The 17,521-nt window shown below is 33.1% G+C and overlaps 1 protein-coding gene across 1 annotated transcript; it reads right to left on the reverse strand.

Annotated features, from left to right (window-relative positions):
• Positions 1-5,461: 5,461 nt before the first annotated feature.
• LOC128205798 (uncharacterized) lies at positions 5,462-10,911 on the reverse strand. Its single transcript, XM_052907761.1, has 6 exons — positions 10,859-10,911; positions 10,552-10,654; positions 10,091-10,189; positions 8,719-8,793; positions 6,860-6,904; positions 5,462-6,620 (listed from the first exon to the last, which is right to left on the reverse strand). The coding sequence occupies exons 2-6, from the start codon at positions 10,561-10,563 to the stop codon at positions 6,510-6,512; spliced, it is 342 nt and encodes a 113-aa protein (XP_052763721.1). The 5' UTR covers positions 10,564-10,654; positions 10,859-10,911; the 3' UTR covers positions 5,462-6,509.
• Between the last annotated feature and the right edge of the window lie 6,610 nt (positions 10,912-17,521).

The raw sequence follows: 17,521 nt of genomic DNA on the forward strand, positions 1-17,521 counted from the left end.
TGGCGGCATATAGGGTTGCCCTTGTCCGTACGTACGTACGTCCCGAAGATTGTTTCCGATCTAATTCTTGAAAACCGTTTGTCCAATCCTCACCAAACTTTAAACACATGTTTGTGACCATAATATCTTGATCAAGTTCGATAGTCATGGAAATTGCTTTAGTCATTTAGGAGTTACGGCCCTTTTTTGCCAAAAATACTTCAAAAATATATGTTTCCAATCTAATTCTTGAAAAGTATGTGTCCAATCCTCACCAAACTTTACATACATGATTGTGACCATAATATCTTGATCAAGTTCGATAGCCATGGAAATCGCTTTTGTCATTTAGGAGTTACGGCCCTTTATTTGCAAAAAAAGACTTGAAAAATACGTCCCGAAGATTGTTTCCGATCTAATTCTTGAAAACTGTTTGTCCAATCCTCACCAAACTTTAAACACATGTTTGTGACCATAATATCGTGATCAAGTTCGATAGTCATGGAAATCGCTTTAGTCATTTAGGAGTTACGGCCCTTTTTTGCCAAAAATACTTCAAAAATCATTATGGCTTATTTTCTGTGACAAAAAACCGAAGTGGGGGCATCCGTGTCCTATGGACACATTTCTAGTTTTCTGAAGATTGGGAAAAATATCTTATATTTTGCTTTGGGAATGGATCTGATAGTTGGACACGTGGGTATTATAGAAAAAGCCCTGAAACATTTTTTATTCTTTTTTGCATTTATCACATTTTTAAGTACAAATCAACCACCATTTGAACTGAAAAACTTATAGATGCAGAATGTGCAGTTCGTGTTTGTGGATGAAAACAGGGTGACCAGAAACTCTTTCAACAAACAATTGGCTGAATGTGAATCTTGAATTGGATCCAAAATCCCTCACAATTTGTAATTGAATGATAACAGTAATGAAGAGGGATCTAAATCTTGTAGTTTTTATTAAACACACAGACAGGACTTTACATTATTAATATTATAAATGGTGGCCTTAAAAAAAATTGAATTCAATTGACTGGTCTGGTGAAAAAATTGCCTTTGGTATTAATTTAAATGTGTGTTTTTAACAGGCATATAGACATGTATAACATCCGTTTATTGATATGCCCAAATGTGACAACATTTTGAGACATTATTCTGCCTTTTTGTTTTGCAAAAACCTGATCACAGCAACATTATGTACATTATATGACAATGCATGCTTTTTTGACTGATTATTCTAGAAAGTTGTTATGTTGGTACCAAATGCAGTTATTTTTACAATATGCTAGACATAAACATCTTATCAAGGTTTGGGAAAAACAAGCGATCAGAGGTTAACTGTATTTGTTTATAATGCTAGATTCTGCAATTTTCAATTTTGATTATAAATCTACACATAGTTCATTTCAAGGCAGTTCAATGATTTGAGTTTGCAAATCTTTCAGATGAAATAACCCAGTCCAATTTGATTGAAATTGTTGAACAGATGTTTCATGTTTCCAGATGTGAAAGTCAGGTTAAGGTGCCTGGCTGAGGAAGGAAGGTATTTGAGTCTTTTTGTAAATTAGTTCTTCATTTATGCATCAGTCAATTGTAACTATGGCCCCTCCAGCTACGAAAAATAGTGGTGACTTACTTTCTGTAAAATTCCTGCCCTGTGGGTACAAACTGCAGGTAAAAGCCCCCACAAAAAGCTCAACACCCTGGGGACATCCTAGGTAACAGTGTGTGTATACCATGTGATAAATTGTGTCATAAATGCTATGTCAGAAGGCAATATTTTGAGTAGAAATAAGACTTTAATCAAAGATAACTTTTCTTTTTCTTCACTATTTTAAATGAAACATGGCGCAGTCTACTCTGCTGACGGAGCCCGACCTTCGGACTTTTACCAGAACTTGATTGTGAGTTTAGTGTCTTAAAACACTTTGACAAACTGTCAAAACCTTCTTTCGGAAAAAAGTTTGTCGAGATGTTTGATGAAACTAATGACCTCATCAAATTTCATAAATAAACAAATGAGGGGCTCTTTAAGCGGCATAGAATACCCTTTGTTTTTTAAAAAAGGTTTTGTAAATGAAAAGTTATCTTTGATTTAAGTCCTGATTTTTAGCAAAATTTGCCTTCCATGTAGCATATATTACGTAATTTTTCACATTGTATACACACACTGGCTTTTTGCCACTATTTTCATTGCAAAAACAAACAAAAAACGCATCGACTCAAGCCCACCTAGACAGTAAAAACACCATTCCGCTTGCTCTCTTTGCTATACTCCTAGACTATGAAGGATGGGGCTTGGTTACAATTGACTGGTGCATCACAAATGATAGATACTATCATTGGTGCAAATATATTTAAAGCAATTAATACCAATAATATAAGATAACAATTATCAGTGTCTATCTCCAAGCACTAAGTTTCATTTTTTGATTATTTATTGGTCAAATAGCAAAAAAAAAGCAATTAACAAACCGCAAAATGAAAAGGGAAAACGCAACTTTCCCTTTTCAGCATGGTAACATTTTTATTCAACAGAAACCCTTTGTAATGTCCTCAAAGCATTTCTGTAGGATAAGAAATAGTTTTGGGAATATTACCAAACACTTCATAGTATGGTATTGAAGAGTTATAGTGTGGTTTTCAACATTTCTGGTAATATTCCCAAAAGAATCCATAGTATGCCAGGTTTTCTGGGAATATTACCAATTTGATCTTGAAAAGTTGGTAACATTACCAAAACATTTTGATAATATTTCAAAACACTTTGTAGAATAGTATTGAAAGTTGTGGTGGGTGTTTTAACATTTTTGGGAACATTCCCAAAATAATCCATACTATGCCGAGAGATTTTCTAAAATATTCTTCAACTATGAAAATTCACAAATATTTGGTAATATTCCCAAAAAAATGATGAACATTTTCTGATAGGAATCTCAATATAATGTCCAGGTTTTCTGGGAATATTACCAATTTGATCTTGAAAATTTGGTAACATTACTAAAACATTTTGAAAATAATTCCAAACACTTTGTAGTATAGTATTGAAAGTTGTGGTGTGGGTTTCAACATTTGTGGGAACATTCCCAAAATAATCAATACTATGCCGAGAGATTTTCTAAAATATTCTTCAACTATGAAAAGTCACAAATATTTGGTAATATTCCCAAAATAAGTGATGAACATTTTCTGCTAGGATTCTAAGTATAATGTTCAGGTTTTCTGGGAATATTTCCAATTTGATATTGAAAAGTTGGTAGCATTACCAAAACCTTTTTGAAAATATTTCCAAACACTTTGTAATATAGTATTGAAGAGTTATGGTGTGGTTTTCAAAATTTCTGGTAATATTCAACATTTCTGGTAATATTCCCAAAAGTATCCATAGTATGTTGAGAGGTTTTCTAATAAAATAATAAAAACTAGGGGTTGTCACAAATATTTGGTAATTTTTCTGAATTATGAACATTTTCGGCTAACATTTTAAAATTCGTCTTGGAAATAATGTCCAGGTTTTCTGGGAATATTACCAAAGTTAGTCTTGAAATTTCTGGTAACATTACCAAAACCTTTCGGGAATATTACCAAACATTTCAAAGTATAGTATTTAAAGTTATAGTGGGGGTTTTAACATTTTTGGGAACATTCCCAAAACTATCGATATTATGCCGAGAGATTTTCAAAAATATTCTTCAACTATGAAAAGTCACAAATATTTGGTAATATTCCCAAAATAAATGATGACCTTTTTCTGCTAGGATTCTGAATAAAATGTCCAGGTTTTCTGGGAATATTACCAATTTGATCGTGATATTTGGTAACATTACCAAAAATATTTGAGAATATTACCAGATGAACTGAAACAGACTAATTCAACAAAAAGCCTTTGAAAACTACACAAATAGTTTCTGTAGGACCAAATAGTTCATAGTATAGTATTGAAAACTGGGGCTTTTCAACATTTTTAGAACATTCCCAAAATAATCCATATTATGCCGAGAGATTTTCTATATCATTCTTAAACTAGGAATAGTCACAAATATTTGGTAATATTCCCAAAATGAATTACGAACATTTTCCGTTATCGTTCTCAAATTCATCCTGAATACAATTATATTATCTTGAAATATTTGGTAACATTACCAAAACTTTTTTTGGGCATATCAAAAGATGAATTGAAATATAATAATCCAAAAGAAAAAGCTCCACGTGGGCTGCTGTAGGACATGAATTATTCTGGGAATATTACCAATATCTTCATTGCATAGTATTGAAATTAACAGCAGGTTTTTCAGCAGGTTTTTAATATTCCCAGAATAATCTATAGTATAACTAAAATTGTTTTAAACATTTCTAAAACATGCAATATTCGCAAATGTTTGGTAATATTTCCAATAAAAATATAAACATTTTATAACAAGAGATGTTTGTCAAACATTAATCCCCACCACCCCCTGAGCGCCATGTTGTCAGGATTATTTGAACAATCGAAATACGCATGGACTGAAATGACAGCTGATTGGTCATGGCCATTGGATGACTTTAAGGCAGTTTAAAGATTATGACCATTCAAAGTGTGAGGATAGTAGACATAGTGTTCAATCGTGCTCAGATGATAACAGATATTTGCAGATAAAATGTGTCCTCTTAGAAGGGAATAAGTATATACGACAACATTTTAATGGCGAATATGAGTTATGACCATGACGTTTGACTCTAATAAGTGTTGATTGATAGAACGACATAGATTACATATTCCTGGTTGTTTAAAACTACTAGAATGTTATATCAGTATTACAGCTATGTCTCTTGCAATTTTACAATTTGACAATAATTATTTTAAATACAAGTGTGGACTTTCGCATATTATGATTTAAAAAAAAAACACAGAAAAGAACAGAACAGACGTTTTTAAGTCATATACATCAGAACATCGTCTAAACACATACACTTAGGTTTTTGATATCAAATGCTTGTACATGGTTAGTGCTATGGTTAAAGACACAAATATGTTGACGTAAAGGCAGCAGTATCAGAGGATGAACTAAATTAATAATAATAATAATTATTAGGAATAGCATTACGAATACATACTGATTCTTTAACATAATCGCAGAGCTTAACCAGCTCACATGTATTGACAGAGTTAAATATATTTCTGGGAATAGTACCAACTAAATCTTGAAAGGTTTGGTAACATAACCAAAACAATTCGGGGATGTTACCAGATGAAGGGAATACAAATATGATTATTTGACAAACATACAAACAGCCAACAGACAAATAGAACTTAAGATGCAAAACTAGACATGCTGGTTTTACGACTCTTGCTAATTTACTGCCGGAGATACGTGTGACAAAATGTTTGTGACAGCTGGATGAACCGACGAACAGACAGACAAGTGAAATCTATTTGCCTCTCAGACTGGGGCATTTAAATGAATAGCAGTATTGAACATTTTTCGGTTATAACACATATACAGTTTTAAACAATTTATTCACAACGTGAATGACAAACAACTAAGTGTATGTTATGAACTGTACATTTAAAGTATGCTTAAATAAAAAAAGTCATCGAGAACATGATTAACATAATTGGTGAATGTTCCATCAGTAAACATGGAGCAGGTTCAATACTTTTTTATTGTTCTATGTTTCTTTCCATATCATTAAAATAAACCTAAAGTATCTGCTTAAAGTTATCTATTCAAGAAAATAATAATACTTCTATCATTCGTTCTCGCCATTTACAAGACATTTTCTTGATCGGAATACTTTATAGTATATGCTAAACAACCTATAGCAAACATTTAAAAGTTGATTTATATTTCCTACAAGGATGTCACTATATCAGACTCTGAGTCAGCTTATGCTGGACACAAATGTTGTTGAAAGAAGGGGTATTTCATACAAACAAATTATGAAAAAAAATAGAAAAAAAAAAATATAATAAACACAGAGTAGATGAGCCAAAGCATGATGGCCTTCGAACTGTTATCAAGTGACAATAAAGGGTATAAATGTAATATTTCATGAATAATGAGTTATGTAGGGTAAGAGCTTAGCATACTGGAATGTTTCTCGAGAGAGACCAAGACTAGATTCCCGACTTCGCCATTGACCGATTCTCTGTGTTCACAAAATGAAACTTGAATTTGTAACTTACTAAAATAAAATAGGCTTTAAGGCAAAGCAAAAGTAAATAAAAAATAACTCAATCATAAAATGTACAAATATTTACAAAATGAAAACACAATGTAAGCTTACTGAAATACAAAAACAAGGTTTAAAAGATATGTACAGGCAAACTGTTATCTGATATTTATGATCATACCAAATATATGAGGTTTTAGATGTCTGAAGCTTGTTTGGAACAATACGAAGCTACGGACTGATTTATAAGTTGAATCTGAATTTCCGATAATTGTATTACGTTGTCTTTCTTACATCCTTCGAATTTTGCAATTAAATATCGACGATTAATTTTCATTTTGTCCAAGGGATTCAAAATCACGCTCTGTTTATTTTTTACGTTGAGAGAACTGTTAGTTTTCCGACTGGCCGACGGGCAAAGGTTATCATGTTTCCCTCCATTTCTCCAATATACACACTCTGGTTTGTATATTCCACAACTGCCACCTGAAGACGAACCAAACATATAAGTATTTCCTAGATTTTATAGATGTGGTGTATTCTTAAAATTACAGTGTATACTACATATTGCCATTATAGCCAAAATCCAATTAATGATCATTTTAAGTTCAGTATATTTGTTATATAATGTCTTATACTTTAATAGACAAATGGCTTTGTTATATAATGTTTCATACTTTAATAGACAAATGGCTTTATATTTCTGTATTTATACTTGAACATACCGTCATATTTTCTGCTATTTCGGCTAAAGTTTCAGTTTCTGCTGTCTGAAAATATATTTTTGAATCCTTCTGTACTAAAATAACGATTGAATTTATGAAAAGCATATAACAAACAGAGGTGGGGAAACCATAATAAAATATGCTGGACGGAGGCGGGATTCGAATCCGCAACAGCGTGATTTTAAAGTATATGGTCTAACCACAGGACCGGGGCTCTAAAGCAATTGCAGAAGTATACTTTGCTCTTAAGTATGTATGAATTTTTTTTGCACTATTTCTTGGGTTGCCAAATTTATGAATATGACTGAGTATTATATTGCATATTGTTATTATTTTGCATACAACATGAATGTGATATGCAATGCATGTATGCCACTTGCCAAGTTTTCATTTGAATACTGGTAGGAAAGTTTCAGTTCATTACTAAAATCATTTATTATGCTCAGTTATAATTGTTACATTAAATAAGATTTTGCCAGTTATCTTTGGTAAAGAAATCATGGAAAATAAACATTAATAATTTAGCATGTATAAGTTGTTTTTCTTAAATTCAATTATTATTTTCATACAATCTTTACAACTACTGAACTATAAAACACTTTAACTTAATTTTGCGGTTGGCAATTTCTGTTTTTCAGTTGGAAGTGTTTAGCTAATTCGATTACGTATCAACGTTATTATTAGTATCCTACATGGCCGAGAGCGTAAGATAGGTTCATTACCAACCTGTGCGTCGGGTGTTTTGTGGAAACGAGGTTTACTCGAGGTTTACTGATTTTTCACAGAACACCCTGAGCGAGTGTTGGGACGAACCTTTCTTATACGGGCGGCTATGGTATATGCTTTTTCTCCCATCTCAGTTTAATAAAATTAGGTAAAAATGTATTTTTACTGGAACTCTTTATGACAATAAAAAAATACAGTTGAACACCGTTAATTGAATATCGTAGGGACCCAAAAATAATATAATGATATTTCGGATTAATAATTTTCATAAAATTGACAGCATTCGCGAATAATAGATGACGTGAAATACTAAGTCGTGAAGATTGCAATTTCGGTTACACGTTACCAATATGATACATTCGGTTTGAGTGATATTTCGTATACAAAAATATTTGTTGATTTATTATGTACAAAATGACAAACAATTCGTTTTTTTTTTACTTCTTTATTAAAACATAAAACGTTTAAAACAAATTGACAGCACATGTATGCATTCGGAACATAGTACGGATTATTCGGTAGCGGGTTAAGTGAGCAATGCGTATTTTCGATTGATATTCATGTTGTGTTAACCAGAAATTATATACACATCACATCACCAAAATGAATTGCTAATTTTTTTACATCGATGATTGTAAAATTCACGTGCTCAATTTCATTCTTTAACAAGCGCTAATTGTACTCCATTGTCACCCCAAGCCCATGCCCTAGTGTAATTGAAGTATGGTGTGAAAAACTATGACATGATAAGGTTCGAAATAAGAATTGATAAAAAGGTGTGAAATACCAAATCGGGCCCGTAATTTTTACTTGGGAATAGCGATTCATTCGGACTAGCGATTTCGGATTAAAGATTAAAAATTTAGTTAAACAAAGTAGGAGTAAAATCGGGACCAAAAAAAAATAGCGATCAATTCGGATAAACGGTGTTCGGAATAACAGTGTTCAACTGTATTTCATACGGGTCTTTGTTTTATCTTTGCCCGAGGGCAAGATACTAATTTCCTGCATGGCCAAATTTTTGGATCTACTTATCTGAGGTAGGAGAAAAGTATGTCTATCAAATATTATCAGTCATATGTAATAAATGAATTCAGCCTAGTTTTAAGTTGTATTTCTTCAGACAAACAAACCTGATCGAATCTGGCATTGTTTGCTTGTGTAACCGTTTCCTGCAAAAGCTGTTTCTTTGCAGCAACCCGAGATTCCTGCAAATGGTATAATACAAATATACAAATTTATTTGGGTCAAGAAAAAAGACAGAGCTTAAAACTGAAGCTTCTTTTCACTAACAATAGTCACAAAGACATACTAAGAGTTCTATCTTTGTAATATTTGTCTCATTCTACCATAAATTTATGTCAGTTGTAGTAATATGTTGTTAAAAAATGGGAACAGAATCTAGAATCGAGATACACAATGGTCTTTATATCAATATTTCAAAGCAAAATATTGTTTACATGATCCTTCTGCATAAATAAACTTTAGGAACATAAAGATGCATTGGTGAATTTGGCTGTTCTTTAATGAAAAACAAGCAGTGCTCCAAAACTCAGTTATTCTTACAAAATTAATATTGAATAAAAGATGTGAATATAAAATCAAACTTTTATTTTCTCGTCAAATGTTGAAATCCATATGGATTTTCACCCATTGCAGGAATTTGAAAATATAATTACAAGGCTCAGACAGCAAGCAGACATATTTCATCAATATACATTTCTTTTACATTACAACTAATTTCTTAATCCGGTCAAAGATCTTAAGTGTTAACTTAACCTTCACATTTTGATGTTGTAAATATGGTTGTCATCTTATCACATGTGCTGAAGGTTTGATGAAAAGAAATGAAGATATAATGAAGATTTTTCAGTTAATCTACCAAAGACTGTTTAAAATAGATAGTCAAAATATGAAATTACATAGTTATAGCCATCATAAAGAGTCTGTTATGAACGATGGACAGTCTTATAGGTTGACGGACTGATTATTTTAAAAAAGCGACATGAAGATATCAAAGATCATTAGACTGCAACTGTTATCCTTGTTAATTAAACAATAGCTTCGCTTGTGGGTTCAAAAAAGACAAAAAGGGACAATATTTTACCAAAATGCTAATAAGAACTACATGAGTTATGAATGTTGACCCTTTGGTTTACTATGATTTATAATATACTTGTCAATCATCTTAGCTGTAACTTGTGTGATTACTACACATATATCAACTTTAACACGTTTTCAACGAAAGACAACAACATATCCCCATGAAGCTATGATGTAAGCTCATCTTTCTTAAACAGACGAGCTAAAACAAATGCAAGGAATATGGTCATAATAGGTACCCCATTTACTTCTAGGTTGATCAGATGCGGCATTTATGTATGTGGTTAGAGGCTGTGGACTTTGTTATTTAAGTTGAAGCTATAAACATGCACATATACATAATAATCGTGAGAAATAACGAGCTTCATTGGATATAATTGGTTTCCGTGTAAAAAACAGTACCTTTGGTAGGGAAGCCCTTGCCCTTGCTGCTATCTGTTCTGCCATTTTCACTCTGAGCATTAGACTATCATTCTCTGCATACATTCTGTTTTGGTTTGCCTGAAATATATGTTCATGGCCTCAAAATTTGCCATATTTTTCTAAATCGACATAGGAAATATTTAATAAACATTTAAATAGTACAAAACATAATACTCTCTGAAAATGTGTAAAGGCGTATATTCACAGAGAATTCATGTTCATTTTATGAATAATATTTATAGATAAGCATATGTGCTTTCCTTTTTTATGTTCTTTATAAGGTTGTTCATATATAATGAAATACTTGTTACAAAATAGAGGGCCTATGCTTATTTATTTACACTACTTTAAAAGTTGAACACCGACAAGGTCTCTTTACAGAAATGGAAATATTACGATACAATAAAAAGACATGTCAAAAATTAATCAAAATAGTTTACCATTTTAAGCATTTAAGATTTAACGGCATATTATCTGCATATCTGCAATCTGCCTGTCTTTATTTACCAGTTTTTCTTTCAAATTCTGAATTTCCCCTTGTAACTGAAAAATAAACAATTACAATTAAACCCTTATACTATTCAACAACATAATAATGTATGGAATTTCACATTTATCTCATGTAGTCTTCACGCGTGTGAAAAGAAATTGCTCGTTATATTTGTATTTACAACTTATTGTGTGTGATTTTCCCAGCAAATTAAAAACATTTAAAACATTACTATATTGGCAATCCGGGTACTATACCTCATTTATTTGCCGCGTTTTAGCGATGCACTTCTTTTCGAGGTGATTGTTTTCGATATGTTGCATCTCGCATCCCTGAAATACAACAAAGTATGGCAACTCGTAGTGATAATCTGGGCAAAGAGATTGTTCACAGATGTGCCTAAAATATTATCATTCCTTGTAACACCATTTAACAATCCTCAAACCACGGAAATTAATTTAGTTTTATACATCTAAATACAAAGAAATGGATGTTTGACATGGATTCATAGCAAACGCTACAGACGATCCATTTCAAAATCATGAAATATCATGAAATATTTAAATAAATTGAAATAGTGATGACTAAAGAACAACTAGACAAATATAACGTTAAAAAACTTCAGAAAAGATACCTAGTTGCGCTAATTAAATAAACAGAACAACAACAGGAAGTCCAATTATGTAAAAAAATATTGCCAAAAATGCTGCATTACAAATATACGAATTATTTGGTATTTGCCCGGCTTCCATGTGTCACTTTAAAACGTCGTGATTAGGAAAGTGCAACTGTCACTTTTTTATAAGTATATAAGCCAGAGTCACAAAGCGTAACAGAAATGTAAACCACCTTGTGTCGTAATGCACCTGGGATTTAGGCTTAGGTTACTTTTACTATAAAAATGTTTTACTAATAAATAGTTAGATGACCTGAAGTAAGTTATAAGTTATTAAGAATGGGCGAAGTGAGCATACATTGAACAATTTTACCTGGAAATCTAATCATGTCAAGAACAGGGATCTGCTTTGCCTGAATCCTGGCTTCGTACCGGAAATAAACTGTTCTAACTTGCATTGAATGCTTTCATCATCTTCAAAGGAAACCTGTTTTGTGGAAAATTGTGAAAGATATTTATTTTAAACAAGATAAATATAATCATCACAACTAGTGCTTGTGGAAAGTTTTATATGATATTATTATTATAATTATCATTTTTAAAAAGGCGTTTATAAACTTTGCTAGGAAAATATGCGTAGCAAAACTTAATTGCAAATTGCTCATATCAACTCATATAATACTTGATAAATGTTTAATTATAGCATTGCAATTTGTTGATAGAAAGATGATAATAAAAACTAATGTTGTTTGAAAAGCCAAACATAAATTATATGTTTTAAATTAGTAAAATGTGTAAGGAATGCAAATGTGGAACTTAGCGAAAATTGTTTGACAAAGGTATTTTTTTACACTGTTTCATGAAGGCAGAAACTGTTTTAAAACTGTGCATCCGCTTTTACAAAGGGTTAAAGGCGGCAATAACACGATAAGAATCATATCGTTTTTACAAATAAACAAAAATATAGTAGTATTTACCTTAATGCAACCAATGCTGCCACAATGAACATGCTTGATTACTCTTCCATTGAATTTTTGTTCTTTAGTTTGGAAGATATGACCATCAATACTCCACTTCATTGAAAATTCCATTTTACATGCATGCGCTTGCTCAGTGAACTTAGGAATGGAGAGGGCAGTGCGTATGCAAAATAAGACTTTCCCCTGCTAGCCACTGACACTGACGCGAGGCAAGTTTGTTCAGCATAATGATGTATAACTAATTCTTGTGATCAGTTTGATAAGCATGGCATTGAGGTAATTTAAGATCTAGCACTCTGGTGGCTGGATAGTTAATGCCAAAATTTAATAGCCATCTACGTCCCAGGGGCTTTGTGTCAAAGCCAACTGATTATGGTGCATTGAGTGCCTCGTTTTAGAAATGTTTTACCAATTTATATCATGGTGTAGTTAACTTGTGTGAAATATAAAGAATTCTTTAAGGGTAACAATGTCTGTTTAACCGTAAACCATTTAAACTTTCTGATATGATGACGTCTTCGAAAAGGTGTATTTGTGTATAACTCATGAGAGTTGAGCTAATCGTGTTTAAATTAAATAAATCAAAATAATCATCAATATTCCAAGTAAAACATATTTTTATCAATTTCATTAAAATTAAATATTGATGCAAATATACTTCAAAATACTTAAATAGCGTTCGTAGTCTCTCTCATTGTTCGTAATCAAATAATATATGAAGTTTTATTGAGTCGCTCAAAATTTTGTAATTTCCCTCACACAAAAATCGAAATGGACAGATTGCCGGGGAGACGGCTATTATTATCTAACCAGTTTTCTGTTTTCAGTAATATGTGCTTGTACTTTGTTGCCGGCAAGTCAACCAGAACTGGACTTTACAAAGAGACGCATTTTTCAATCCTCAGACTGCAACTGAGTAGCATTTATCTGATGGAACGAAGTGAATGATTAAATAATTTAGGTATTTATTATAGGTGTTATTGAGATGGGCAATTCAATTAGCAAGTCATCCATCCTCCATAAATCCCCCAACTTTGGTCAATCCTGCAGTAAGAACAAACAGCGTTCTGCATACGACTGTAGTAATTATTTCAACTATCATAACTTCACTGCTATATACCAGCATGGATAATCAAATCAGCCAGCCACTAGTTTACCAGCGTAATAAACTATGATAGAGCAGGTTTGGTGGGAACTGACCCCTGCTAACAAATTTTAGACTCTTTCTTGGAAATTGATAACTGTAGTATAAAAAGATGGTTTCTTTTAATGCATGTTAATTTTCTTTCATTAATTTGTCTGCTGTTATCACCGCGTTTTCATCATCTTACTGTTGTGTTTTCATCATCGTACTGTCTTGTTTTTATCATCGTACTGTCGTGTAATCATCATTGCACTATAGTGTTTTCATCATCGTACTATCGCGTTTTATTGAAGTACAATTGTATTTCCATCATCGCACTGTCACTAAGTCATCATCGTATTGTCGTGTTATAATCATCGTTCTATTGTCTTCCGGTGCGCATGAGCAAAGAAGATTTCCCCTCCAAGTGCTAACATGTTGGTTTCAGGGGTGCGTGTCTTTGAAATATATCTTCAACCGAAGATCATCATCATCATCATCATCATCATCATCATCATCATCATCATCATCATCAACATCATCATCATCATCATCAACAACAACAACTACGCATTATAACCTCGTTAGCACCATTCACGTCATCATTGCATCATGATTTGCATAAATGTCGTTGTTACCTAATTGCTACTATAAATATCATTATCTTAGTTGTAGTCATCACATAATCATTGTAATCATTGTTGTCATGTTGCGTCGTGATATGATTATCATTATCTTAGTTGTCGTCATCGTCGTCGCATTGTGATTTGTATTATTGTAAAAATTGTCGCCAATGTGGCATTATCGTAACTATCATAATCAACATTCTCATAATCACAATATGCATCATCATCATCATCATCATCATCATCATCATCATCATCATCATCATCATCATGTTGCACATTTGCACTTACTTTACATAGCATTCAATGTACCCAATATAATAGTTCAGTTATCATAGATTTGATGTTCAATAATCATTATATTTACACCAAGTTTGCTACGGAGGGTCGGTTTCCCGGAAAAAAACTTTTATAAAAGGTTGTGCTTGTGGAATATTATTTCAGATGTTTTTGTTCTAAAAATACAATGTATAAGACTGACATATTCGGGTTTCTATGGTTGCCTTGGTTCTCAAACACGTTAAATCCCGAATGGAATAGTTGTATTACAGAATAGCAGCATGAGCAAGCAAATAGTCAGAATAGAGATCGCAAGAGTAGTAATAGTAGTGGAAGTTGTAGTAATAGAAGTGGTTGTGGTGCTGGTGGTGTTTGTAGTAGCAAGTAGAATTAATAGTAGTTAGCGCTAGTAGTAGGTGATGATGATGGTAGTAGTAGTAGTAGTAGTAGTAGTAGTAGTAGTAGTAGTAGTAGTAGTAGTAGTAGAAGTAGTAGTAGCAGTAGCAGTTCTAATAGCAGGAAGTGTTGTAGAAGTATTATTATTCATAAAAAGACAGGTGCTTTTATAAAGTAAATATGACGTTACGTCATTTTACTTCAAACTGTGCCATTTGCTTTAGGGCTGTGCTATCATTAGTTTTTTTCAAAAGACCGATGAGTTTACGAGACGTTTCTTATACATCTGTATTATTTTCATCAAGTTTGACGCAATTATGATTGGAGATTTACATTGATTGTGATCGTATCCGATATTTTTTTCACATGAAGGGCAAATTAGTTTATGTGCATGCGCACCGTAAGGCGATAGTATGATGGTAAAAACATGACAGAACGATGGTGAAAACGCGACAGTACGATTATTAAAACAAGACAGTCAATGATGTAAATCCCACATACCCATGATGAAAACATGACAGTAAGAAAGTGAAAACATGACAGTACAATGACAAAAACATAACAGTACGATGACAAAAAAGGCAACAGTGCCATGCTGAAAACATGACATTCCGATGTTGAAAACATGACAGTACTATGGTGAAAACATGACAGTACGGTGGTGAAAACATGACATTACCATGGTGGAAACATGACAGTACGATTGTAAAAAACATGTAATTACCATGACAAAAACCTGACAGTACGTTAGTGAAAACATGACAGTACGATGGCAAAAAGGCAACAGTACCATGGTGAAAATATGGCATTACCATAGTGAAAACAAGACAGTACGATGACATAAACATGACATAACCCTGATGAAAACTTGACAGTATGTTGGTGAAAACATGACAGTACGATGGCGAAAACATGACGGTACGATGATGAAAACAATGACAGTACGATGGTGAAAACTTGACAGTATAGTGGTGAAAACGCGACAGTACGATGGTGAAAACATGACGGTACGATGATGAAAACAATGACAGTACGATAGCGAAAATATGACATTACAATGGTAAAAACGCGACAGTACTATGGTGAAAACAAGACAGAATGATGGCGAAAAGGCTCAATCCCATGATGAAGAAAATACATTACGATGTTGAAACATAAAAGCAGGATGGTGAAAACATGACAGTACAATTGTGAAAACATGACAGTAAAATGATGAAAAGGCGACAGTATGATGGTGAAAAAAGACAGTACGATGGCGAAAAGGCGACAGTCCTATGTAGAAAACATGACAGTACGATAAAACATGACAGTACGATGGTGAAAACATGACAGTACGATGTTGAAAACATGACAGTACCATGATGGAAACATGACAGTACAATTGTGAAAACATGTAATTACCATGACAAAAACCTGACAGTGCGTTAGTGAAAACATGACAGTAAGATGGCAAAAAAGTAACAGTACCATGGTGAAAACATGGCATTACGATAGTGAAAATATGACAGTACGATGGCATAAACATGACATAACCATGGTGAAAACATGACAGAACGTTGGGGGAAAACATGACAGTACGATGGCGAAAACATTACGGTACGATGATGAAAACAATGACAGTACGATGGTAAAAACTTGGCAGTATAGTGGTGAAAACGCGACAGTACGATGGTGAAAACATGACGGTACGATGATGAAAACAATGACAGTACGATGGCGAAAAAATGACATTACAATGGTAAAAACGCGACAGTACTATGGTGAAAACCAGACAGAATGATTGCGAAAAGGCGACAGTCCCATGATGAAAACAAATACATTACGATGGTGAAACATAAAAGCAGGATGGTGAAAACCTTACAGTATGATGGTGTAAACATGACAGTAAAATGATGAAAAGGCGACAATATGATGGTGAAAACAAGACAGTACGATGGCAAAAAGGCGGCAGTCCCATGTAGAAAACATGACAGTACGAAGGTTAAAACATGACAGTAAAATGGTAAAAATGCGACAGTACAATGGTGAACACAAGACAATACGATGGCGAAAAGAAGACAGTCCCATGCTAAAAACACGACAGTACGAAGGTGAAAACATGACAGTACGATGGTGAAAACAAGATAGTACGTTGATGAAAACGAGGCAGTATAATGGTGAAAACAAGACTGTACGATGGCGAAAAGGTGACAGTCTCATGCTGAAAACATGACAGTACGAAGGTGAAAACATGACAGTACGATGGTGAAAACAAAATAGTACCTTGATAAAAACAAGACAGTATAATGGTGAAAACAAGACAGTACAATGATTAAAACAAGACAGTTTAAATGCGAAAAGGCGACAGTCCCATGGTGAAAACATGACATTACAAGGGGAAAACATCATAGTGCGTTGGTGAAACATGACAGTACGATGGCAAAAAGGCGACAGTCCCATGATGACAGTACGATGTTGAAAATGTGACAGTACGAAGGTGAAAACATGACAGTATGATGGTCAAAACGCGACAGTACGATGGTGAAAAGAGGACAGTACGATGTTCGAAACATAACAGTACGATGATGAAAACGCAACAATAAGAAGTTCTTAAAGGGTAAATATGATGCTAAAAAAGAAATGAATATCAAAAAACAATTTGTTGCATTGTTTTTTTAATCTGATTGGATTGACCTAAAACATATATAATAAATTTCTGAAACGAAAACTTGTAATTTTATGCTGCTGATTATATATAGTTTACTTACGGTTACAAAATAATAATAATGCATAGATTGTACCTAAAACATACGTTTGCTGCATTCAATATTACGGAGGTAACGTTCATTTACATAGATACTGCATACTTGTATATCAACGTAATGCACCAGTCAATTGTAACCATGCCCCAACCCCCCCCC

This window comes from Mya arenaria, chromosome 10 (genome assembly GCF_026914265.1).
Source record: "Mya arenaria isolate MELC-2E11 chromosome 10, ASM2691426v1".
NCBI lineage: Eukaryota > Metazoa > Mollusca > Bivalvia > Myida > Myidae > Mya > Mya arenaria.